Genomic DNA, 24,597 nt, shown 5'->3' on the forward strand with positions numbered 1-24,597 from the left:
AGTTATGAATGACTGGATGAGTGGTCTGTACTGTAAGTAAGGTAGTACAGTACGTGCTCTTAATATAACTGCAAATGGAGTAGCGCCATAATTTACGTATTTTTACGTATCAAGTACAGCACAATATTTATCCATCCCCTATGACTTACTGCTGATAGGTTCAAGTCATTGACTACCAAAAAAGACCTTTTTCTAGCAGTCCTGGTTAATCCTGCTGTCCCACTGGTAATTGTGGTGTAATTATTGTAAAGTAGATTCTTCTTATCCTGGACAAACTGCGAGCTATATTATACGTGTATGTTCCTTATATCAGCATTAACAGTAAATTAATTATGAAGTTTTCTGTAGTATTCATACTAAAGTATAATGTAACGCTATCCTTCGCACAGTAGGCGACGGTGCTGCTTCTAGTTGATCCCAATATATTTCATAACGTATGTTATATCGCACGGGGTTAGACCAGCGCTGGTGAATTGCTTTGCGTTGAATAATGTCGAAGAACGTTGATTTTCCCTTGATACTCTTTGAATTTATATGTTCTGTAGCTGCATCATATCTTCAATTAACCTAAATATAAATTTGCAGAACTGTATTAGTCCTTTTTTGCGCTTGGATGCAGCAGATAATATTTCCGAAGTAAATAATACGCGATCTGGAAAATCAGTTATGATCTTACTGACAACTAATATCCCTTTTGGTTTTATTATAATTATTCATCAGGACATTGTACAAGAGGTCTCTCTTTGTATTGTTCTTATCGCCTGCCGATGGGCTTTGATGAGGATGACTTTTACTCTATTAGATGCTGGACTAACAATGATAATACAAAGTTTACTTGGTCTAGAGTTTCATCTCGTGTATCGCCTTTTCATGTCAGCACGGATCAGTATCAGATACAGAATAAGTCCGGTGAATCAACATTAATCTTGCCGTGGAATTCTCTAAACGATTTTTATCGTTACGCTGGTGTATATGAATGCCAAGCAACAAGCACAGCCAGTAATTCTCCCCAAAGGAAGACTTTATGGGTTGGAGTTACTCATTCTGCATGTAAGGGTATATTTAATTTCGACCTTTTAATTAATGCATTAACGATTTCAGTTGTGATATATTTAGATCTTAGAAGCCGTTAACACCTCTGTTTTTAATTATTTATTTAGCTCCTGTACAGCCATCAATTATTTCACAAGTTGGCTATGTTCGCGATACCTTAGTGTTAACCACGTTATCGAATAATGTCGTAACTTGTAATTATATATGGTACCACAACGGCTCACGTTATACCCGATGTGACAATGCTTGCAACTGTAGTTTTGATAGCTTGAGATTACAAGATGCCGGAGTTTATGAAGTGATTTATCCGGCATCTGACAAATCTAATATTACTGGTGCTTTTATGACATTAACTGTTTTAGGTAAGTTACGCGTACAGTACATCGGAAATATATACCTTGGAATCTCTGCTCTTCTGGTATTAGTTTATTTTATTCTTTACAGAGAAAAAATGTAGCCAAAATCAAAACTGCCTCAACGGAGCCATCTGTATGACAGACAATAGTTGCGGTTGCCTTCCAGGCTTCAATGGTACTTCGTGCCAGACAGGTTAACTGTAAATCTACAAATGTCATTCATTCTGTTATCACATGATTAAATTGCAACTAGATACGCTTAAAGCTTATCATTAAAGGACAATCTCTATTATTATTAGCTTGCAGTCTTCCGTTTCGTTGTGGGCCTGCATGCCAATTTGCTTGTCAGCCAGAAAGTGTGTACTGCAGTTCCGATATGTATGGGTGTATGTGTCCATCTGGAGTAACTGGCATTAGCTGTAAAACTGGTAGGTTGAGGTTTTTTGAAACTGCCTGTAGACAAACAGGCGGTATTAAATAAATTATGTAATACTCATTTCCTGTCGTAAGAATGAAGGTTATATTTTAATATTAGATTCGTGTCCTGCTGACAACTATGGACCAAATTGTCAACTGAAATGTAATGGGTGTAATAATCATGGAAGCTGTCAGTCAAAGACGGGTTGTTTGTGCCAGTCTGGATACTCTGGAATCTACTGTGAAGAAGGTTATTATTATTTTCTGTGTTAATAAAAAAATTACTGCTGCGATGACTGTTTCTTCGATTTCTAAATCCTAATTAATTTAAACAGTTGCAGGCGGTTCCGTAGTTGTTATAATTGGTGTCGTTGTCGCAATTATTGCTGCTGTTAGTTTAGGAGTGATTGCTTACATTTGGTACAGGTATCAAACGTAGTAGATTACAATACTGAAATTGTTTATCAACTGTTTCCAGAAACCAAATTAATGCTAATTTATTTTGCAGCCGTCGCCGCGCTAGAGCTTTAGCTAATATCAAATCACCAGATCCTGTCGTCATTGTTGATGCATCTGGTGATAATCCATCGTCCTTAGATACTAATTTAATCCGGTCACGATTAGGACAGTATAAATACGTAGTATCCAAAGGTAACTGTTACACGGAGAAAAGTTGCATAATTTGGTCGATACGGCTTACAGTAATACCTCTATGTCGCTTGTACATTTTAGCGCAAAAGGCATCATTGGTTCAAAATATTAAGATCCCGACTAAACCTATAATTGTTAAGGATCTGCTTGATCGTATTAACGCTTTGAAGGAAGATTCGGCTCTTGCTTTAAAGGAATTTGAGGTGAGTAAATTTGGAACGGTTGCTTTGATATAAAGTGGCATGACTGCATTCATTCTCCTTGCTCCTATAGTCCATCCCTCCTTGTAAAGAGACCCATGCTATTGCAGACATGAAAGGGAACGCGAAAAAGAATCGTTCTCAAAGTGTTATTAGTTGTACGTTTATTAATTATATAATATACAGTAAACGTCCAATTTTTTATTTACGATATCGGTGATCCTATTCATCAGATTAAATGATTTATTTCCTAGATGATCATTCAATCGTCACAGTCGGCGATGGAGGAGTCAATTCGTATATTAATGCTTCTCATGTTCATGTTAGTAAAGATTCCTTATAATGATTCATAGTAGGGAACAGAAAGCTTTTTCTAATGCTTTACTGATTTAACAGGGATACATGAAACCTAATGGTTACATAGTAACTCAAGGTAATTGCAATTTATCCTGGCGGCTAAAATTAAATTGCATATATGGCTTGAAGATAATTTCGAGTTATTAATCAGTTAATCGTAAAGATGGGTAGATTGTTAGATAATGTTTCCCAGGATTAGCTAAATTTAGAACTGACTATGAAATTAGGTCCTCTAAAGTCAACATGCAATGATTTCTGGACCATGGTTTGGGAAAAGGAAACCTGTGCAATAGTGATGCTCACAGAGTTATCTGAGAAGGACGAGGTTAATTATTCAAAAGGATTTGATTCTTAGGTTTATAAATTTAGGCCAAATTTGCCTTACGTGTACCTGTTAAATTTTTTCAGCAATTATGTTACAAGTACTGGCCAGAAGAAAAGGATACTTATGGTAATGTATGTGTCACTCTAGAGAACGTAAGCAAGAGGAGCTGTTATACAGTCAGAACTTTTCATTTGCAAAAGGTAGTGTATAACCTTTAATACTGTTACGTGACATAAACTTTCTCTAAATTAGTATTTGCTCCAAAACTATGCAGGTTGGAGAAGTAGAAAAGCAAGAAGTGAAACAGTTTCACTTCACTGCTTGGCCCCACGGTGGTATACCTGAATCCAGTACAGGGCTTTTTAGATTTAGGTCACTGGTACATGCTTTTAACCCCTCCGATGCTGGTCCTATCGTTATTCATAGCAGGTATGGCATATTACCTATACGCCTTTTGATCTTATCTTAAGAATGGTGATTTTCATTTATAGTGAAGGAAGTAGTCGTTGTGCTATGTTTGTTGCACTCGATATCAATCTTGACCGCGCCCGCAAGCAAGGTGATATTGATGTTTTAGAAAACGTTGGTTTGATGTCGCATCATCGAAAAAACATTTTAGTCCGTGTTGTAAGTGACGTTGTTCTTCATAGATAGCTTTGTCTGAACACCACCATGATCATTTGTATTTAAGGCCAGTAAGAATTTTTGTTTCTGTATTGATTTTTCATTTCAGAATGAATACTTATTTGTATACGAAGCAATACTTGATGCTCTAATACGAGGCAATACGCAAATGTCGCTTAAGAATTTGCAAACCTTCGTAAGCCGGGCAGATACATCCGAATCGGGCTCCAAAAACAATCCTTATACCATCATGTTTCAGGTAACATACCAAATGAATTAGATTAGTATCGAGATTGCTATTAGTATATGCGAAATCAGCCGATGAATATTTAAGCTACGTTTCGTTTTGGTAAAGTGCTTACGATGTCAGGAGGGAGAACATGATGATTTCGCTGGAGCTTCGTTATCTGCAAATGAAAACAAAAATCGTTTTCCTGATATCTTAGCTAGTAAAGTCCTTAAGTCTAATATTCTAAAATAGGCAGTTTTCATTTATATTTATCGTTGTATGAAAGTGTATCAGCGTTAATAATTATATATTTTATGACTCAGGGGATAAATATAGGGTTAAACTTTCAAGCAGTGACAGCTCAGACTATATAAATGCTGTATTTATTGACGTAAGTTTTGTGATGATGCTGTACTATGCAACATTTATTATGCTGCTAGTTGATGTGATGTAATATTAGCAAAACACTTATTACAGAGTTACTTAAGAGCAAGAGAATTTATTGTCACCCAATATCCACTACCGAATACTATAAATGATTTTTGGAAATTAATCATGGAACAGAACGTTGCGTGTGTTGTTACCTTGGGATCATTTAGTAATCATCCGGTAAACTTATTTGATTTATGTTTTATTGAAAATACATGTAGATAGCTAATCATTTTTATAACATTGGTGCTTCTATAGCCTTATTGGTGGCCTTCTAATAAGAAGCACGACGTATACGATAACATTAAGGTTGAGATTTTGGAAGTAGCGACGGTAGATGACCTAACTATAAGACAATTAAAGGCAACAGAGAAGGTTTAGTAATTCCATTTACCAGTGATTCGATTTATTCATGCGTTTATTCATTACGATGTTATCTGATTATCTTTTCTTAGAATCATTCTAAAACTAATATAATGAGCCAATTTCAACTCAGTGGTTGGGAAGATGAGGATAAAGCGCCAGCCCAAGCTTCTACGATTATTAATTTAGTAAATCGTGTGCAAGAATGTATAAAAACAGTTCGCGAACCAGGACCTATTGTTGTTCAATGCCTGTACGTTAATATTACAAGCACAATACATTTTTACATTAATTTGATGTTGAGCTATAGGTAATGCTGTCTTAGTTTCATTTTATTGTTTATAATTATAATTCGCGTATGTCATTAACAGTAATGGCAGAGGACAAAGTGGAACTTTCTGCACGATTTACTCTGCGTTGAATACGGCGATTGAAGAAAAGGCTGTTGATATTTATTCTGATGTCCTTTCAATGAGAGTAGCTAGACGAGGATTAGTTCAGTCAGAAGTAAGAACTTATGCTGCGTCTTTTGAAGAGCTGATTTATCAGCCGAACTATTTTCAGTTGCTGATAAATTTCCATTTTGAAATGAATTAAATTTATTTTAGGAGCAGTTACGATTCTGTTTTGAAGTTGTCGTGAAATACACTCAAGATACTGGATTGCTGTAGCGCGTTTAGGATAATAATGAAGTTTTTGATTTTATGAATAACCAGCTATAATAGTTAAGATAACCATATCGTGTTTTATCAGTAAAATCGTCACGGAAAACATTTTTAAGTGCTGCTGCTTACGCTTAATTATTTCGTGCAAAAATTCTTGTGCAGCATATGTGTTATATAGGTAATGTCAAAGGCAGGTGTTTCGGTTAGGTTTATATATCTTCGGCGGATAACGCATCGTCCGGCGATTACGAAAATTTAATTGGTATTTTACTGTAGCACAGCTCTTTGCTCTTTTTTGAGTTTATTTGTGACCTACATGTATTGTGTATCACTATAATACATAGAAGAATAACTTTACTTATATCGTCGTAAGTTGAAATGTTAGCGGAAATACAGGAACAGAATTGTTTCTATATATCTCATACAATGACATTAATCTCGATGATAGTACATAAATTTTAAATTAAGATCCAATATAAGGATTAAATATAGTAATTGATTAATTAAAATTGATGCTATGGATTGAAAACAGTCAGATAAGCCCATGCCGTTCAAGTTTATAAGTTATATTTTTTATTTCGTACTTAAAATGCCAATATCTAAAGATAAATTAATGTTGTAATTTCATATTGCCTAGTTATGCAAATATATTACAAATTCACTTATATTATCTGAATAAGTTGTGGTGTTTTTAATATACTAAATGATCATAATTATTAGCATTTTTCTATTGTCTGTAAAAATTAATTGTACTATACAATCTATATGTATGCAACCGTTTTATTTTTGGTCAATTTTTAAAGTTAATTTTTGGTAATTGAATCAACGATTTTTCGTGAACTTCGGAAATTATTGTTTTCTCCATGCGATATCCATGTACCGAGTTATTTCTGTGTTTTGTCGTGGATGATGAATGCGTTTGTCTTTGGAATGTATCTGAAGCAATGATTTAATGTCAGGTTAATAAAGGCTGCCATATTATATCGCAGTATCTATCTGCATTGACAAACTAAAATAATATTACCAGAGGTTCGGTGTACCATCCTATTTCTTGAGCTTCAGTTTGTGGTTCCATGTATTTATGGCTGGGTGTATCATGCGAATGCTTCACTTTTTCGAGAAAATTTGCTATATTGTGTAGTTAACGCAGTAGAATAAAGATTTATGATTCATATGATATACGGTACAGTTTGATGGCTTAATTGGTAATTGTTATGGAAAATAAAGCTTATATGCAATAGTTAAAAATCTGAAAGTTGTAGATTTACTTTACGCTTTAAAATTATGCAACACAGACGCTAACTGGAATCATCACAAATACTTTACATTTGTCATGAACATCGAGTCTACTTAAAGTGCCATCCTTTCAAATTTTATCGAACAGCTTTCAGTGGGAATAGAATTACTGAATTAGGTCTTAAGTACTGTAACATCAACATTGAAAATAAAATTATATATTGCGTTATTAACTTATTATGTGTTTATGACTTTACTCCGACAGCACGAAAACTAGTGCCTTAGTTGCATTTTGTGTTTGTCTATGCTTACATACAATGCATAGTCCTGTACATATACATATAGATTTCTGCAATACATTTTGCACTATCCATTGCATTGGTTACATTCTACTGTTTAGTTATATATGTTATATATTTTAAAAATAAATCCCAACTTCTGCATTACATTTTAAAACTCAAAGTGTAATTTGAGCTAACTCATAAGTAGGACGAATCTATAAAAACATAACAGTCACTTACAGTCTGTATTGCTATCGTTGAAGTCTTCATTTTCATTGACTTTGCTTGTTAGTGTGTAAACTATATTAGGATTAAAATGGCGACGTTAGGATTAAATTATAATATTGCTTCTACCTTGAAGTGTTATATGGCTTTAAAAAAATATCGGGAAGCGACGATAATATGATTGTCTATATTATACTCTTGTGATAGAAATACAGAGATGCTTTTCACTAATAAATAAATCGTATTGTAAACAGTTTTTCCGTAATAAGATCAACCATGATTTATTGCCTTACGTTTGTTATAAGGGTTTACATTAAAGGTAGTATAGATCCTTTGCTGGCGTTGCTCTTTTTTGATAGTTTCGCAAAGGATATCATTCTGATGAACGAAGTTCAGTGGTTCCGTGTCTATCTGTTTCTTCTTGTTAACCGTTGTCCGATTCTTAGTGTCAGCCATGATCTCGTTCCTATAGTAACGATGTACTGTGCAGTAAGCAATATTTATATATTACAGAGTATATGTACAGTATAGTACATTCATTAGGACTCCACTGGCTAAAGTATTGAGATTGCGTAGTTATCTTACCCTGCATAGAGTCTGATCAGAGGTAAATCCCGTACATTTACTGCATTTACAGAGTGAAACTAATGCTGATGTTTCTTTACATACGAGCATGAAGAATTATATTATCATATAGTGTAATAAATAAAGCACCACAATATAGTAATATAGTACTGTACAGTAGTATATTTAGTATATTTTGTGCGAAGTATCCCAAGCGAGATATTTCATTAGTCATTTTATTAATAGTTGAAAAGTTCAGTGTAGCGTCTTTGTCAGTCAAATTAGGATGTTGTAAGCGAATAACCTGTTAGTAGTGATACATTAACACAGTGAGTAAGTAACTATAATTAATAGAAAAAAATAATACTAAACTAAGTGTTAGATACTGTATGCGTGCATCTGGCTTTCATTTGAGCTCCTTCATGTAATAACCTTGTAGGATGGCTTCCAGCTGGCACCACAGTAAGAATACAGAAATTGGGATTATAGAGGAGTTACCAAAACGAACATTTCGAAAGATTTCTGGCGACAGGTCGAGCAATTTTGAAACATCTGGAATTGTTGTTGATTTTAGAAAATTGCTTGTGAGTGAAAGAAGGATCATTGACTCGGTAAGAGAGGATTTGAGATCAAACTATCAAAAGACTGGATTTAATGCATCCGTGTATATATATATATATGTCTGCATTTATGCTGCAAATATTGGTAATTGTGACGGCTTGCATGTTGTTATTGACAGTCAAAAAGCAACGAATTTTATTGTAATGGTAGGAGGTGAAAATTAAAATTATAGTTACAGAGGCAATGAAGAAAATTTGAAGTTGTTACTGCCCAATTAATATGCATTAATTGCTAGGGTTTAGTTGGTAGAGAACTCGCTACCGCAGATAAATAAATATAAACTTATTATTGTGCACGTATGCTTTAATTAAGTACCGAAGATATACGTTCAACTATGCTGTTAATTTATATTAAAGGAAAATGAATATATTAACTAGCTGCTTGGTGTTATGCTTACTACAGTATATATTATTACATTAATACGTATTTGAACGTGATGGACGTCGAACTTTCACATTTCAATCAATCGGATGGATGTTGACTTTTGGTGCTTGATTTATTATAAAGGCGTATTAATGATTTCAGATTTCAAATCGGGATCTCTTACATGCCATCGTTGGACTTTACGATATATGCCTGCCGGATGTCACTCCAGAGGTTATATACGATTGCGTGTGCGCAAGATTTTCCAAAACGGTTATTCTTTTGCGGGACATAAATGGTAAGAAATGTGATTTAGTAACATTTAATATGTTTAGATATCTATGTAATAGTATTATTTTTATATGATCAGTGTATTCGTAATTATTCATTGAAGTATTCTATACAAAAATCATTTTGTATAAATTTGGCATTACAAATTATATAGTAATACCAGTAATACACTGGTGGAATACCGCTAGTAATCGGCAATCGCTTACCGAGATATTGAAAGAAAAGTTATGACGCTTTTGAGGCTAAAGGATACTTATATCGTACTTACGCTTTGATTGACATTTCTGTGTTACTTTCGAGTTTAAGTTATATATTATTATTGCATCAAATAGGTATATTAGATACTTCTGCAATATTCTGATTCGATACAGTGTCATGCAGTTAGTAATAATAGTTATGACGTTGTGTTCTTTAGAACTTCATGATTTCAATACAGTAGGTGGGGTAGCGAAGTTGGAGTTTGTAACATTGAAAAATCGGGTAGTCGATTTGGTATTGATTACGAAAGAATTTGATGAATTCTAACTGTTTAAATAATGTTCCGAGCTATAGCAGTTCGATACGGCTCAGTCGGTTTAACAAAGCCTGTTCTGCTAACTGTAATTAGCATATAGATTACATAAATAATTTTATAATAGCAGATATTATTACTGATTCTCTAACGATTAAGATACTACGTAATAGTACAAGCTCTGACAGACAAGAAAAATCTTCTTACAACCACAGATCTCAGAAAAGAGGGACTAAGAACGATAATAATAGAATAACGTTGCTGCTTAAATACGTTATTCAACTTGTTTATAATATAAAAGTTATAAACAACGTCTCTAAACACTTACAGAACTTAGCTTGAGAGCAAAATTCTGTGATTATTGTTATATTCTACGACGCAGAAATCAATATAGTTAAATAATAATTGCTATAAACATTGCTTGTACGGTTTACACCTATTATTGTTAACTGTCTAATAAATGCGTCTCACAATAACTCTCTTAGTCAAATGGTATTTTCTAAAAGGCTTTTATTGCAAGGTTTTAGGAATAGTGGAGCAATAATTAATTACTACAAGAACCTAGTCCAAATCTAAACTATTCTGAGCTCAAAGCGAAGTGAAGTCTCTTCTCTTCCGTGAGCTCATCTCTGCGGTTATTATAAACATTTCGTTAAATCCATTTATGACAAATTGATTAATTTACAATCAGACATGAGTCATCAAACAAAATACTTTTCTCTAATAGTAAGTCATTATTTTCCACAATCTGAATCATTCTACTTAAGATGTCACTACTCTCCTATTAACGTCTAGGCCCTTTCTCCGCATGGCATCTTAACAACTATAGTTTTTCTAGCCATATAAATCTTGTATCATAATTAGTCAACTGGCTACTATTAGTCATCAACAATTTCTAATATAGTAGTTAGCAATCGTTTAATATTAGCTTCGCGATGATATCTATTCAAAGTAACCTAGCTATATCAAATATAGCTATCCGTATAATCGAATATGGGTGCATCACTACACTGTCTTAGATTTTGTGATTATTTTTAAGTTATATCTAATTTACTTGTACAGTACATAGTACGTTGACAACAATAGCTTATTTAACAGTATCACTACAGTCGGTTGCAAATGTCTTGGATGATTATCCAGTACTTTAAAATTTAGAAGATGCAATCATTATTACGACTGCACAATGAATTTTTTGTATATAGTCTGCGGAGAAGAGTGGGACCTTTGTCTGTATTGGTTAAATACTAGTAGATTGGTGTGGGAGACTTTAATTACTTTATTCATTTCATGCATGAATACATGCTGTACGACACTATTTTCTTGTTATATAATTTAAAGTCTCTATGATAGGTTTATTACGAAATGAGATTATTAGCATGTATAAGTAGCTTCTATAGTATAATCTGATTACAATATTAACTGATTCTGTTGGACTATTGAACAATAGTAATACATCTTCACTTAAGTTTAAAATTTATAGTATTTAAGTTTATAGATTAAATATATTCGCCTAAATGTAATCGCGGATATATATTATCACTTATAGTGATTCATCGGTCATTATCTTATTTTCGAGAATGCTATCGCGTACCCTAGTTTTTAGAATGTGTTCTTAGCAGCATTAGCTTAGTTCAGTTCAATAACAATAAAGATTTAGTCCAATATTCTAGCTTTATCGGATTCGTCTGAAAATTTCTGGCTAATCTTCCTTGTTACAAAGTAGAAGTATTTCGAAACTGTAACAGGATTGCAAAATTCCCATTCTTAGAGCCGTCTCATTTTTTTATACTAGATATCAAAGGATCAATGATAGTAAATGAGCAAAAGGAGCAAAATGACTGTGATGTGGATGATGGAGGCTCTACCAAGTCTGTTGATCAAGGTGAAATATGTTGTATCTATCTGTAATTGGCATGCATTGTGTTCATAGTGTGCATGGGAAATCTCATTTTATGCATTGTGTATAAATAGTTTTGTGTCGCTAGAGGTGGCTATGTAGTAGATATCAAGTTGGTTATCTTACATAATAACTAGTTGCTTTGCATTCCTTATACCGTATCCAGCAGTTTGTGGAGTTGCAAACCCTGAAACGCCGATAATGAAATTAAGAATATGATAAAACACGCATTTACAGATTAAGACTATAGTAAATCCTTACTTGAAAATTCTTTTAAAATTTAGTATTTAGAGGCGAACAGAGAAGTATCTTTACGGGAATTTATAGCGATTCAGAAGAAAGCGTATTGGCTTCGTCGGCGGATAGGTCTGTTGATTGGTATTCCTGTATAAAAGAACATCTACATCATCAATTACATATTCGTCAACTTTAGTAGTTAAATGCTAAATGTCGGAAGAGGCTTCAGCCTAATGGAGATTACGAAAGATTAAATACAATGGATAATCACTTTTCTATATTAAAGCTTAAATCTGTGTGATTATAATTCCTTAAGCATTTATTTAAGGATATAAAGCTAGAGTTTGCAAATAAGTCTTAATGATGTGCGTACGCATAATTTTATACATACCGTACAGTGTACGAGTTCACTTGCGGAAATGATATCAGATATTTTTTGGGCTTATAGCAGTGAAAGCGATAACTCTGAAGAGGAGAATTATAGTGCTGGAATTGATGAGTTTATAGAGGCCGCCCGTGAACGTCGTAGAATGATTGCGGATTCTACAGGTAGTAATAGATAGGCTTAAATTAGTACCGATAACAGTTGGCTTACCTGAATGAAAAGTAGGATAATTTAATGATTGTCTGTTAATATTATAAGGATTGGTAGATCTCGTAGTGCGGTAGGCGAGAGATGTGTAGTTTTGTTAGCGATTGATCCTTAGTATTAGAGTCGCATTGTAGGCTAATGGCAGCGAGGACAAGCATTTCAGCAGGCTCATAGTAGCTTGGTTTGTCGTTACAAATTTCGATTTACAACAGTGTCAAATTGGTCCTGTCTTGGTGATTAATTTAATTTGAACTGGTTGTAGGCCTGTACTAATTCTATATAATCAATCTGATTGAAAACATTGATAAATTTGTTGAGTAGATGTGGATATAAAATGGAATGATTGATTAATTTATGCCATTAGAAATTGATAGACAAGATGTAGGAGTTGTCGGTCTCACTGAAAACTTGACATCATATTGTACTTGGTACGACGGATTCTATGTTAATAGGGGGAGAATTGTCTACGAAGTTGATTGGTCCTGAATGCTTGTTAGTAGGATGTGCTACATTTGAAAGGGCTTACAGGTATGGTAACAATTGAACGATTTGTACTGTGCAATATTGCTTCATAGCTGTTGAGGTAATCTGCTCAAAGCTACTAGTTGATTAATTATTGCGGCATACGCGGACAATTTGCACTAACAATTTGTGTATTAAGACATTTATCTGGAGATTATTTATTTGAGAGCACCTAATTTAAAAAACGGAGGCATTAGTGATAAAGTAAATCGAAAGTAAGAACCTTATTCATTTCTTTACAGTTTAAATTAATAACATGAAGTCTTGTAATACTGCATGTTTTGTATATTGTATTTTTAGGAGTGTAATGCTAATTACGATAGTTACTTTATTTACAGTTGACGGCTTGTGAGAGGGAAATTTCAGTAAAAATCTATAACTTGCAAATGGTTGGAAGTATCTTATTTAACCATTGGTCTATTGATACGCTAGTTTTACTTATAATTAGCTTGATTTTATATCGCTTCGCTAATAAAAGTATTATATTAAACATTTCAACTTTTTCGTAATATTTATGACAATAAGCAATGTTTAATGCCATAGTGTGATAAATATGCTCCTGTTATATATATAATTATTATTTACAACAAGTACTAATCACGAAACGATTTCGAGTAAAATTGAATTTAATTACTGATTTTGGTTAACCAAATTTCTACAACGGGAAATTATCGTTTCAAGAATAAGTACCATTCTAACTCTATTGATATAGCTTCTTATATAGCTAGTTTGTTTACGACACCCAAAATAATTGAGAAGAAATAGCTGAATCAATCATTTACCCATTAGACTTAGCATTAAAATGAATGAATCTCTACGATTACTATAGCTTCCTACGAAACTGAGATTGGTAAACTTATGGTATTGGCAACATGACAATACTTGTACTAGCTGTCATTAATAATTTATAAATGACTCCAAACTGTTGACGAGGGCATGCATTATGTTATTATACACCGCTCGTGCATGATGTTGTGGATTGCATTTGGTTACGTGATAATATAATATTTGATAAGATTAAAGTACAAAATAGCCTGCGATTAGTACCGTTCACAGCAACCTGGACCAGTTTAAATTTCAAAATTTTAGCGTAAATGCACTTCTCATAGCTTTGCAAGGTAATGCTGTTCTTTGGGTCATGAAACATACTTGAAATTGTTACAAAGGAATGCTAAATTATCAAGCGTGTTAACGATGTTATTACCTACGAGCTTAGTTTCATTTTTTAACGTAGACGAGGAAATGAGAGAGTTGGACAGATTAGTTTGCTGGCTGTGAGAAATAGATATAGGCGATGCCATATTGGAAAGTATCTGCTTGAGGTAATTTTTATATGCAATTCTTTACGCCAGCATTGTCATGTTATATGCGAGCGAGATGTATATGCAACTTTTTTATTGCCTTGAGATCGTTTGTGAAAGAGAGTAAGTATGACCATAATAGAGTGTAGGTCAAGTCAAATGGCTGAATAGAATTAGAAATGTTGCTAGCTATATTTAATTTTTATTCGATTTAAAATTTAAGAGTTACTTGGATGTAAGTTTTATTTAATATCCCAGTTGAACTGTCGATGAAGATGTACATGCGTGATATTGCAGTAGAGTATTTGCTTACCAATAGAATATTCCAATGAGTTTACGATTAAGATTTCATTTGACTGTCTTGAGGAATTATTATTGCAAAGTAAATTAATTTTCTATGTTATATGATTATTTTGTGTATTTTTCTTGTAATTTATCGGTGAAATTGTTTTAATTGATAGATAATTATGAATGTGAATATAATGGGGGAATACGATGCGATCGCAGCGTACGTAGATGACGGTGCCAAAGATTTCTTTTTAAATAATGGATTCAGCGATGATGTCTTGCTAAACAGCCGGTACAAGTATGTGCGAATGCAGTGCAGTTTAAGAGATCCATATGTATAATACTTTGAGACGTTTAATTATTTAAGACCTTTAGTATGTAGAATCATCAAGCTCGATATTTTTCAAACTATACATAATATAATTAATGAATTATTGGCCAACCTCTTTGCTCGTAGTTGTTTAGTTTTTGGAAAAGGTTGCTTTTTACAGGTTTAGGTTTATGAGTATATGTCCATGAGGCTTTATTTTGAGTGCAGTAGTAACATAATTAATTACTATACTTATATACTGTAAGTGAAGTCTCTTGATCAAGTGGATACAAAATTAACTCGGTGTTCAAGTGGTGGTAGTTGTGTTAAAAATTTAATCCTTTTGGAAGTACTGTACTTTATAAAAAATGTACATTGTAGTAAAGTTAGATTTATAGATTTCTATTGACATGGACTTCTTTTGAAATTTTGGTTTGTTACCGTCTGTATCACTAAAGGACAGTCAATTTATTGTGATAGCATACTGTACTTTTAAATTAAATTATTATTATAACTCTTTCTTTACCTTATTAGGAAGTATATCAATCACTGGATTAACAGTACATTGATGTGCTACTTGCCAATGGTTTCAGGTAGAGGAATAGCTAGATTGACAGTAAACAGCAGTGTAGGCGTAAAAATTTACATTGAACAGCAACATAGGTTTTAAAAATGACATCAATACGAAAGAATTAATTACTTTAAAGTAGAACAATGTAACGCATACCCTGTATTGTCGCAACGTTCATTGTAGGTGTTTTACCGTTCGATAACAATTTGTATTTGACTGAACGCTTTAGCTGTTAATATAAACAACGCCGGTAGTCTTGATGAAATTGTTGAAGAATGTGAAAAATGGTGAGTTAGAAAAAGGATTATAGTATTGATAGAACGTGTTGATTTAGTGTTGAAATTGTAGTTATAATTCGATGTAATACTGGATATATAAAAAACGGGTATACCGATTTTAGGAGACAGAAAAGTCTCGAGGCTTATCAAATGCAAGCTGGCTGCATGTTTAAGATGGTACATGAAAACCATCAGCTTAGGAAAACGGTCGATAAATTGAAGATTCTTTCTCTGTGTTTATTGTATATATAATTCTTGTAATCAAATGCATCATAATAATAATAATAATAATAATAATGTGCCATTTGTCTTGGAAATAACCGTTATGCTATGAAATAGGTAAAAGAGCAGACTGAGTTGATCAAAGATTTGGAAGATCGCTTAAGTAGAAAACAGCAGCAATTGGAATATATTGGTATTACTTACTATAGACTAGTACTGCATCAATATGGAATAGTGGAGCAGGAATTAACTTCAATGTTGTGATTTGAAATGTAGAAAAAGAATTTACTAGGTATCGTCAGAAAGTTGCAGTAGGTAAATGCACATGTTTGGTTTGGTAGTTATCATTGCTCGTAATACGTTTTATTTGAATTCGGTTGGATGTGTCAATAGAAAGTTGACATGGTGGTAAGAAATGAAATTTATTATGATGTATTTCTGTTGCCAGATTCTAGAGAGTTGTCAAGAATGACTGAAGATGTAGAAAGGCTACATTTGAGTGATAATAGATCACAAAGTATGACTGATTAGTTTTGGGTGTTGATGGAAATATTAATATAATAATAGGTAATTATAGAAATTTGTAGCTGTCCATTGAAGTAAGGAAATTTTTTGTTGATATGGTTTTGCAGATTTTGTTGGGAAGTTTGGTTGTAGAGATGAAATTCTGAAAGAATTACGGTATCCAGTTGAGGAATTTGTAAAGTGTATGGAACAATGTATGCAATCTGGTAGCAGCGTTGAAGTACAAGAAATCTATCAGGTTAAATATGGATTATTATTTTTCTATTAAACGACGAGATTTCCATCGCCTCTTTTATATAGAGAATATGTGATTGTTGTTTTCTACTACAGTGGGGCAGGAAATAGACTATAAATGGTAGTTGTTATTATTATTATGATTATTTAGTCCTAGAAGATGTCAACTGCTAGTATTATTATATTACTATTATTTAAGGATAGCATTGACATAGTAGGGTATGTGCTTGGTTTATAGGTTTCTGAGAATGCTAAATCAAAAATTCAAAATAATTTTGATTCTTGCGTGAACTCTTTTGGAGATAATGCTTCTGTGCTAACGTTGTATTATTGTGGAGGTAAAAGCGGCTTAAAGGGAATATTAGAAAATGGTTTTACTACAGAAGGTAAAAGCTATGTAGTAGGACACGATAAGACAATCGTGCATACCGTTAGTGTAGTTAGCTTAAGGTAATAATTGATGCTGTGCTTTTGAAACAATTAGGTTGTCCAGTACGGTACAATAGAGAATTATGAGCTAACTTAGTTAGTCCTAGTTGATGTCATTGCTACCCAATTGTATTTTATTTATTTACTTACAATACTGTAATCAAAGATTGTCAACGTGTAGCAATATGATTAACTGATTTTATTATGGAGTATTTATTGATGGATATAATCAGTTGTACTTGATACAAATGCGGTAGTGCAGTACTGGAGAGTATGATCGTAGTAGTAGTTTATTATGATTTCATTTGGAGTGCAATATTCGTTTAGGTGAGGGATAAGGAATAGCGTAAAAAGTGGGATATTGACAGGGTGATTTCTACTTGTAGTAGTGTGTATTTTTAGAGTATTGATGATGATAATATGATAATAATTATAATAATTTATTGCTGTGATTCATTCATTCATTCAATTATTGTTATGGACGTATGATAAAAATACGAACGTGAAAGAATTTGTAAGAGATATTTTTGGGCAAGGGTTGTATTTTTCAAAATACGCAACACAAGCGATTTATTTCAGCAAGGTAATGAAGTCAATGTACTGTACTTTTTGTTTATTTATGATGTGGAAGTGTTGCAGTAGGTAGGTTTGTAATGGATAAGTAGGAAAGTTAACGTCAGTATAAATTACGTAAGATATAGTAATAATAATATAGGAGTAGTAGTACAGTACAGTAGAGAAATGATAATGCTGTCTATCATTGTTATGATGATTAGTGAAACGTATACAGTCGATGTACTGTACAGTATTTCATAATATGCATAATAGAGCAATAAAGAGAATAATTTATGTTGCGAATTTTTATTGTAGCCAGATGAGGTTTTGATTGCAAGAGTGGCTCTTGGTCGAGTAGAGTCGGTTGTGAGAAGTGATGAAAACTGGTACAATTGTGCTTGTGTTTTTGTAGCATTCTATGTTGATTGATGATTGTGTTTGTTCATTCGATGTTGTATCTTTGCTTGTATTAGTTGCACACCACCGGAAGGTTTTGATTCTATCTTGGTAAGGAGGAGCTAGTGTGTATGATTATAGTTCATTAGTGATGTTAAGTTTCGTGTGTTTTGTGTTGGTATGGGTAGAAAATATATTTATTTATGAATTAAGAAAGTACTAATATAGACTTTGCTGTATTGCTAGTGATAATTGATGTTATGGCTTGTGTATGTGTCAATGATGTGAATTGATATTTTATGGCAGACTAAAGGAAGACATTCTATAACTTATCAAAGAGATCCACTGTATAAGCATGAATATATTCTATTTCGTCCTGAGCAGGTACTATCATACTCAATCACATCAAGGTAGTCGATTGCGTAGATACTGTATAATGAAAGGAGATTCACTAAGTAAGTTGATTGGAATTTGGTCTATAGGCGATGCCTATCTGTGCTGTGAAGTACGTGATTAAAACAAGAAGCGGCCCTTAGAGTATGCTACTACACTAGCTGAACATGGTAGAAAGATTTGGAAAAGAGAGATTTTCGATTTAGTGAAGATTGGGAAATTAGTATGTGTATGTCTAGTTTTATGCTATTGAAATTATAGTGTCAATTGTCCTTACTGATAGGTGATTAATATCGTTGGAGGTAGATATTACGGTTAGTGTGACTTGTCGCGCATCACGATTTTGGAGAATTTAAAAGTGTCAATTAATAAATTAACGAAATCAACAGAATCCTGTACAGTGGAGTTGTTATGAAGTAAGAGTACTAAGTGTGAAATATGTATTTTTTGTATTAAGCATACGTACCGCTGCCATGTGTAGAAATATGTAGTGGAAAAAATCAGTATGGGTAAAATGTGGTAGCGAGGTGAAATTGATATACAGTACTGTATTGTAGGATTATAAGGGGAAGGGAACTGTAGAGTGAATCCCTCCTGTAGATATTAACTTTATAATCTTCTTACCTATGGAAAATTTGGTAATTTGCGATACTCTGGAAACGTAATTGTTACTTTTTAATTAGTGCACAGTATGGTTCTATTTTATAAGTATCGGATACTTTTTGAGTACTGCAAAGCGGATATAATGTACAGTAGGTCTTTTCTTTTTGAAAGCACATGGCAGCCGCCGCGTGTTGCGTGTTTTTTACGCGTCGTCAACGCATGTTTTCATAAGCAATACTGCTTTGAAGTACAGTACAGTGTACAGTACAGTGTACAGTACACGAGGACTTGTAAAGTACTGTACAGTACAGTATAACAATGTTACAGTACGGTACAGAGCAGCTCTGTATTGGCAGGTACTGTACTGTACTGTACTGTACGAATACTTACCAAGTTACAGTACTTAGTACTGTAAAAAATGCAAATAAGCACATATTAAAGCGCCTATAATAGAAGTAAAAGATTCTTAAGTTACATATATATTAATACGTGAACTTTAACCTAACGTATTACCTTGTGTAATACATTTACTAAAATTGGAACGATACAGAGAAGATTAGCATGGCCCCTGCGCAAGGATGACACGCGGTTGACGTGAAGCGTTCCTTTTTGCTGAAGCGTTTATTGTGTATCTCCTACGTAGATTTTTGAGGCTCATCTACTTTAGTAGTTAATAAATCATCTAAGGATCCATGTTTCTACTTTAGTTTTTCGCTAAATCTTGGATAGTTTCTAGTTTGTCCCAGTTACACACAGACTAACTGTAGTTTAGTTGCGTTTTGTAGTCTATCTAAGTCCTGCATTACATAGTCAAAGACAAGGCGTTAGCCGAGCTATCTCAAATTTCAAGTTTTAATCTCTGTGAACTTCAATCTAATTGTCCTTAATTGACTAATACCCACCTCTTTTATTGCTTGTCACTATCTATTCCAATTTATTATTAATTTACTCATGAATACATATGGACTTACTATATCAAAGATCGTTATACGTATACTGTTCTTCCTCTTTTCGTTCTATTACTACCTGCAATTATCTTTTATTGCATTGAAAACAAGACGAATTTAAATTTTGAAGAAATTCTGTTGCAAACATACACTAGTTTCAATAACTTATTCGTATGTTGTAAATCTTTACTTTAATGCACTTTAATGTTACTGCGGCCTGAAGTCTAAAATATTCATGAAGTTCTGTATAATATTTGCTATCTGTAAACTACCGTATATTGTAATAAAAAATTTTGCATCGATATTACTATTATCGTTATAATATATCGTGATTTAATCTTAATGTTTTATTGACATCGTTATTCATTCTTTGAATTTAGTTTTATAATGATTACAGGTAAATTGTAAAAATGGATACACAAGGCCATACCGATATCGCCGAAAATACGGCAAATCATGGGAAGCGAATGGTTGTTTACAACTTTAGAGCTCAGCAAGACATCGGTAACAGAATTTGCAATTTTCAAAAATCTCCTTCTCAGTCATGATCCAACGTGCTATTCTATACCATATCCATATGGAGCAGATGGTTCCCATTTGGTATTAACTAATAATGGGAAAACAGGAATGTGACAGGATACAGAAAAGAAGCGATTAGATAGCTCGATATAATTCATTTTTATATATTGGTAGTATCAACAGAATTTTCTTGATATGCATAGGCGAAAAATCGAATCTATTCTTCTAACTGTCAGCTATTTAATCAGAATCAATGGAAATCATCCCTATTTTAAAATGTTTAGTGCATAAGAAAGCATCCATTCATCGTATTATAAATGATGGTAATAATTATAATCATCTTCTAGCAAGCTATACTTTCAGCCGTTCTCGTACGTATACAGTAGTATACAGAGTGATCTCATAAACTGAAAGTCAGTAAAATTCGCTAAAGCAAAACCGTAGCGATGACTGTATAGTATACTATAAATATTTTATAGTATAAAAATAATAATATAGATATACTGTACAACATACACATATCTAATTGATTGATAACCTTATGGAAAATGCAATAGCTAATTTCTAGAGTTTTCTTCCTTTAGAAGTTTGTGATAATTATAATTACATATAATTATGTGAGATGTATGAAAGAGCAAATTTATGGATGAATATGTATCGCATTCTTAATATCAAATAGTACAGTATACGCTACATAGTATAAAGCACGTAAGTAAACTTTTAAAATGCTAGAATTTTTTAAATGGATATGCAATCATCAGACAATCATTAGCTGATCGTCCAATAGACGTAAGAGTAATTGTTTGAATTGTCAACAATTATAGAACTTTCTAATATTTAAAGGAATAATGTGCTAATAACATTATGAGTCACAATCCGTCAGCAATGCGATGGGTTATAAGTCTGGTATATATAATCAATGGTATGCGTTAGTTGGATACTGTGCTTTGATCCGAAAATGCATTCTGGGAGTAGTCGCCATTAAGATTGATATTAAATAGTAACTTATCGGTCAATTCACTGCAATAAAGAGTAAATATCCTATCACATCAAATTCGCTACAACGAAAGGTAAACCTCCTATCCAATGAGATCCAGCACGAGATCCAAACCTAAAAAATTATAACATTGGTGGCCGTTTCCTGATATACTCGTATGACACGAAAATCGATAAAAATGGTGATTTAACAACCAATTATGTTACAGATTAAAGTTCTACTCGATACCCTTACAGGGACCCATTAGTAAAGATATCCATTAGTACCCATGACCCCCGTACTCAAAATTAGTTCGTCATTGGAAGAACCTTTTACTAGTCCCCGACCTCGCAATTAATGCATTCCATGTTAAAGCTAATACGTAAAATTTGGCCACTATTAGTTCGTGCGCAACCAATGTCACTACCAACGAATTGTACTCTGCACAAAGACTAAAAGTATTTCTATAGAGTGATTACTTTATAATAATCTACAGTATAAACTTTTGTATTGTTAAAAAGCTTCGTTCTAATTATACTTCATGTCAGTATCTCGTTCTCAGAACTAATATTTGCTATTTATGAATAGCTTATTTTTGAATATATACTGATATGGGAATCTTATACTTCGTTAGTGCTTTGCTTATCGTACTGCATACGTATGATGTAGTGTAAAGCATGGTTGGGGGGGGGGGGGGCACATCTTGATCCCGATTTAGCCCTTTAAAATGAGTTTATAAGTAAGTGTACGTAAGCTGTTGGTATATATGACAGCAATTTAGATAAAAATGGCTTAGGCATAAACTAACTATAGCATATCGCCGAAATTACAATCTACAGCGTATAATTCTTTACAAAGTTATAGTGCCTGATACTATTGGAATGACTCAGGCATAAATTAACTGCTGTATCGACTATATATCGCTGAAATAACAATCTATAACGTAGAATTCTTAACTAAGTATTGGCACCTGAAACTATTAAATTGGATCAGGCATCAACTTCCGCATATACTGTATATCGCTAGAATTGCAATCTACAACGTATACAACAAAATTTTGGTACCTTATACTGCTAGATTTTAGTCCGAATAGAGTTGTCAAATTCGCAATATACCAAGATACTTAGCAAAGTCTACTGTAATAAAACTAAATGGTTTATTTTTAAAGCCATAATACTTTAAAAATTCAAAATCTTTAAAGAAAATTAAAAAAAATAACCTTAATTAAACCGCAAATTAAAAATTTAATTGACTTATATCATTTTACAGTTGCTATTATTGCCGTTCATTATACAACGGTACGTGAGTTTATATCACTTACCCACAATTAGAATGTACCAAAGCTCATTTAATTTTAAAGTTTATTGCTGGTTTTTCTGAAGTTTTTTTACATGATATCGAAATTTTAAGGCGTACCATTATTGAAGAACCAAAATACAGATCTAATTACACATCGCCTTATATAGTCATAACTGATTAAAAGCTTTTGAAACACGTTCATGTAAAAAGCTTATTTGAAGGATACTTGAATCAACCCATACTAAATTTCTGATAACTGATAACTTTTCAGAGCTCACTTAACACTATATCAGATGTATCTGAACACGGTTAAAAGTATTTTAAGGAATTCAATAGAACAGCTAAGTAACGCGGTCAGAAGTGTTTCTACTTGCTACAGTGCTGTGCGGCAATAGAGCCCGCAATGCCATGTATTTCAGTTTCGGGTACGGTAAATTTTAGAAGTACCGCACAGTACAGTACTTGGGAATGTTCTGTGAATGGCTATATACAATATGAATTTCTTAATATTTAGCCAATGTTAAAAGTTTTTTACGCTAGGTATCAGAATAAATTGGCAATAATACTGGCTAGCAGCAAATCAGTTACTATAACACAGAAAAGAACAGACACTTATAGTTTTAGAAATCATTTTTCTAGTTTGATATTGTGATACAGACCGTTTTCAACAAGAAAGTATTATCTGAATTTCAAATGTAATACGCTAGATTTGTTCGTAAAATAATTAACCATCACTATAATGATGAATTGAAAATTTTGGTACGTTTATATAGGTAGTCTCATGTCAGATGGTTGTTAACTGCCAGTGCTGAATGAAGAATTAATAGGGAATCTACGACAATGAATTCAAGAACTGTGTATATGTAATACTGTTTTAAGATGTTAAAACTCGTAATGCTAATTCATGAATATGTATTGCGTCCAGAAAGCTTGTTTATGTGCTATGTTGCACAGCTTATAAATATTTTATCCGCTTAATAATTTCATGACATACTGTTTACACGTATACTAGACTGTACATTCAATGATTCGAAGTTAACTTTGGAAGAGATTAAGATCAGTAATCTGTTATAAGTATAATTATTGTAGATAAATACTCGTACATTAAAAGTATCTTGCGTTTACTTATAATTATTTGTACATTTATTTTACTACTGAACCAGCACACCGTGCCGTACAAGTATGATTTATAGTAATGCTACAGTATAAGAATTAATGTAAATATACGTATACTTATATCACTCAGTCTGGTACAAAGATTTCCAGCTCATAATACTTTACATGTATTTAATAATTAAAAATACTTACAAGTTCTCTACTAAGCCGTAGTGTCATACGTCTAAATGCTATATACTATATCTTTGATTAGTTAACAACTGTAGCATCTCGTTCCGCTTGATCATAATTATATACGGTAGCGTGCCCCGTAAAAATTTCACGGCTTCTTTCGAATAATGGTATCCTGTGTGCACGTACAATTAAAGTAGCTCCGAAAAGTATTAAAAAATTTAAAATATCTGTATTATCATGATATTATTACACCGTAAAATAGGGTTCATAACATCAAACTATCACTTCATAAGGAACTTGAAAACATTAATTTTTATGCATCACTGATATGTAACTGATCACAATTATGCGATATTTCAGTCAAGCATCATAGTATCATACACGTAATAACCTCTTTCTCCCCCCCCCCCTAAAAAAATAGAGTGTACTATCGTCAATGGAATTCCAACTTG

The 24,597-nt window shown here is 33.0% G+C and overlaps 4 protein-coding genes across 4 annotated transcripts; 3 read left to right on the forward strand and 1 right to left on the reverse strand.

The window, feature by feature from the left end:
• Positions 1-767: 767 nt before the first annotated feature.
• TRIADDRAFT_57823 (uncharacterized protein) lies at positions 768-5,675 on the forward strand (the record flags this gene model as incomplete). Its single annotated transcript, XM_002113878.1, has 23 exons — positions 768-1,050; positions 1,161-1,415; positions 1,498-1,602; positions 1,709-1,837; positions 1,945-2,076; positions 2,162-2,252; positions 2,335-2,477; positions 2,559-2,680; positions 2,751-2,835; positions 2,932-2,999; positions 3,074-3,110; positions 3,262-3,359; positions 3,404-3,511; positions 3,634-3,788; positions 3,851-3,986; positions 4,093-4,242; positions 4,339-4,432; positions 4,536-4,603; positions 4,690-4,821; positions 4,900-5,016; positions 5,097-5,257; positions 5,376-5,511; positions 5,613-5,675. 23 exons carry the CDS (start codon positions 768-770, stop codon positions 5,673-5,675), a joined length of 2,868 nt encoding a protein of 955 aa, XP_002113914.1.
• An 843-nt stretch (positions 5,676-6,518) lies between these two features.
• Positions 6,519-7,867, reverse strand: TRIADDRAFT_50448 (uncharacterized protein; the record flags this gene model as incomplete). The annotated part of the gene is made up of 4 exons (XM_002114197.1): positions 6,519-6,605; positions 6,694-6,797; positions 7,427-7,486; positions 7,705-7,867. The coding sequence occupies 4 exons, from the start codon at positions 7,865-7,867 to the stop codon at positions 6,519-6,521; spliced, it is 414 nt and encodes a 137-aa protein (XP_002114233.1).
• A 548-nt stretch (positions 7,868-8,415) lies between these two features.
• On the forward strand, positions 8,416-9,765 carry TRIADDRAFT_57825 (uncharacterized protein; the record flags this gene model as incomplete). The annotated part of the gene is made up of 3 exons (XM_002113879.1): positions 8,416-8,749; positions 9,104-9,257; positions 9,687-9,765. The coding sequence occupies 3 exons, from the start codon at positions 8,416-8,418 to the stop codon at positions 9,763-9,765; spliced, it is 567 nt and encodes a 188-aa protein (XP_002113915.1).
• Positions 9,766-12,314: 2,549 nt separating this feature from the next.
• On the forward strand, positions 12,315-18,899 carry TRIADDRAFT_64057 (expressed hypothetical protein; the record flags this gene model as incomplete). The annotated part of the gene is made up of 17 exons (XM_002113880.1): positions 12,315-12,444; positions 12,940-13,015; positions 14,244-14,331; positions 14,772-14,896; positions 15,443-15,501; positions 15,709-15,766; positions 15,880-15,934; positions 16,097-16,172; positions 16,256-16,294; positions 16,428-16,496; positions 16,612-16,742; positions 16,977-17,124; positions 17,677-17,750; positions 18,038-18,108; positions 18,196-18,229; positions 18,425-18,502; positions 18,601-18,899. The coding sequence occupies 17 exons, from the start codon at positions 12,315-12,317 to the stop codon at positions 18,652-18,654; spliced, it is 1,365 nt and encodes a 454-aa protein (XP_002113916.1). The 3' UTR covers positions 18,655-18,899.
• Between the last annotated feature and the right edge of the window lie 5,698 nt (positions 18,900-24,597).

Source organism: Trichoplax adhaerens, genomic scaffold (genome assembly GCF_000150275.1).
Source record: "Trichoplax adhaerens TRIADscaffold_7 genomic scaffold, whole genome shotgun sequence".
In the NCBI taxonomy this organism is placed as follows: domain Eukaryota; kingdom Metazoa; phylum Placozoa; class Uniplacotomia; order Trichoplacea; family Trichoplacidae; genus Trichoplax; species Trichoplax adhaerens.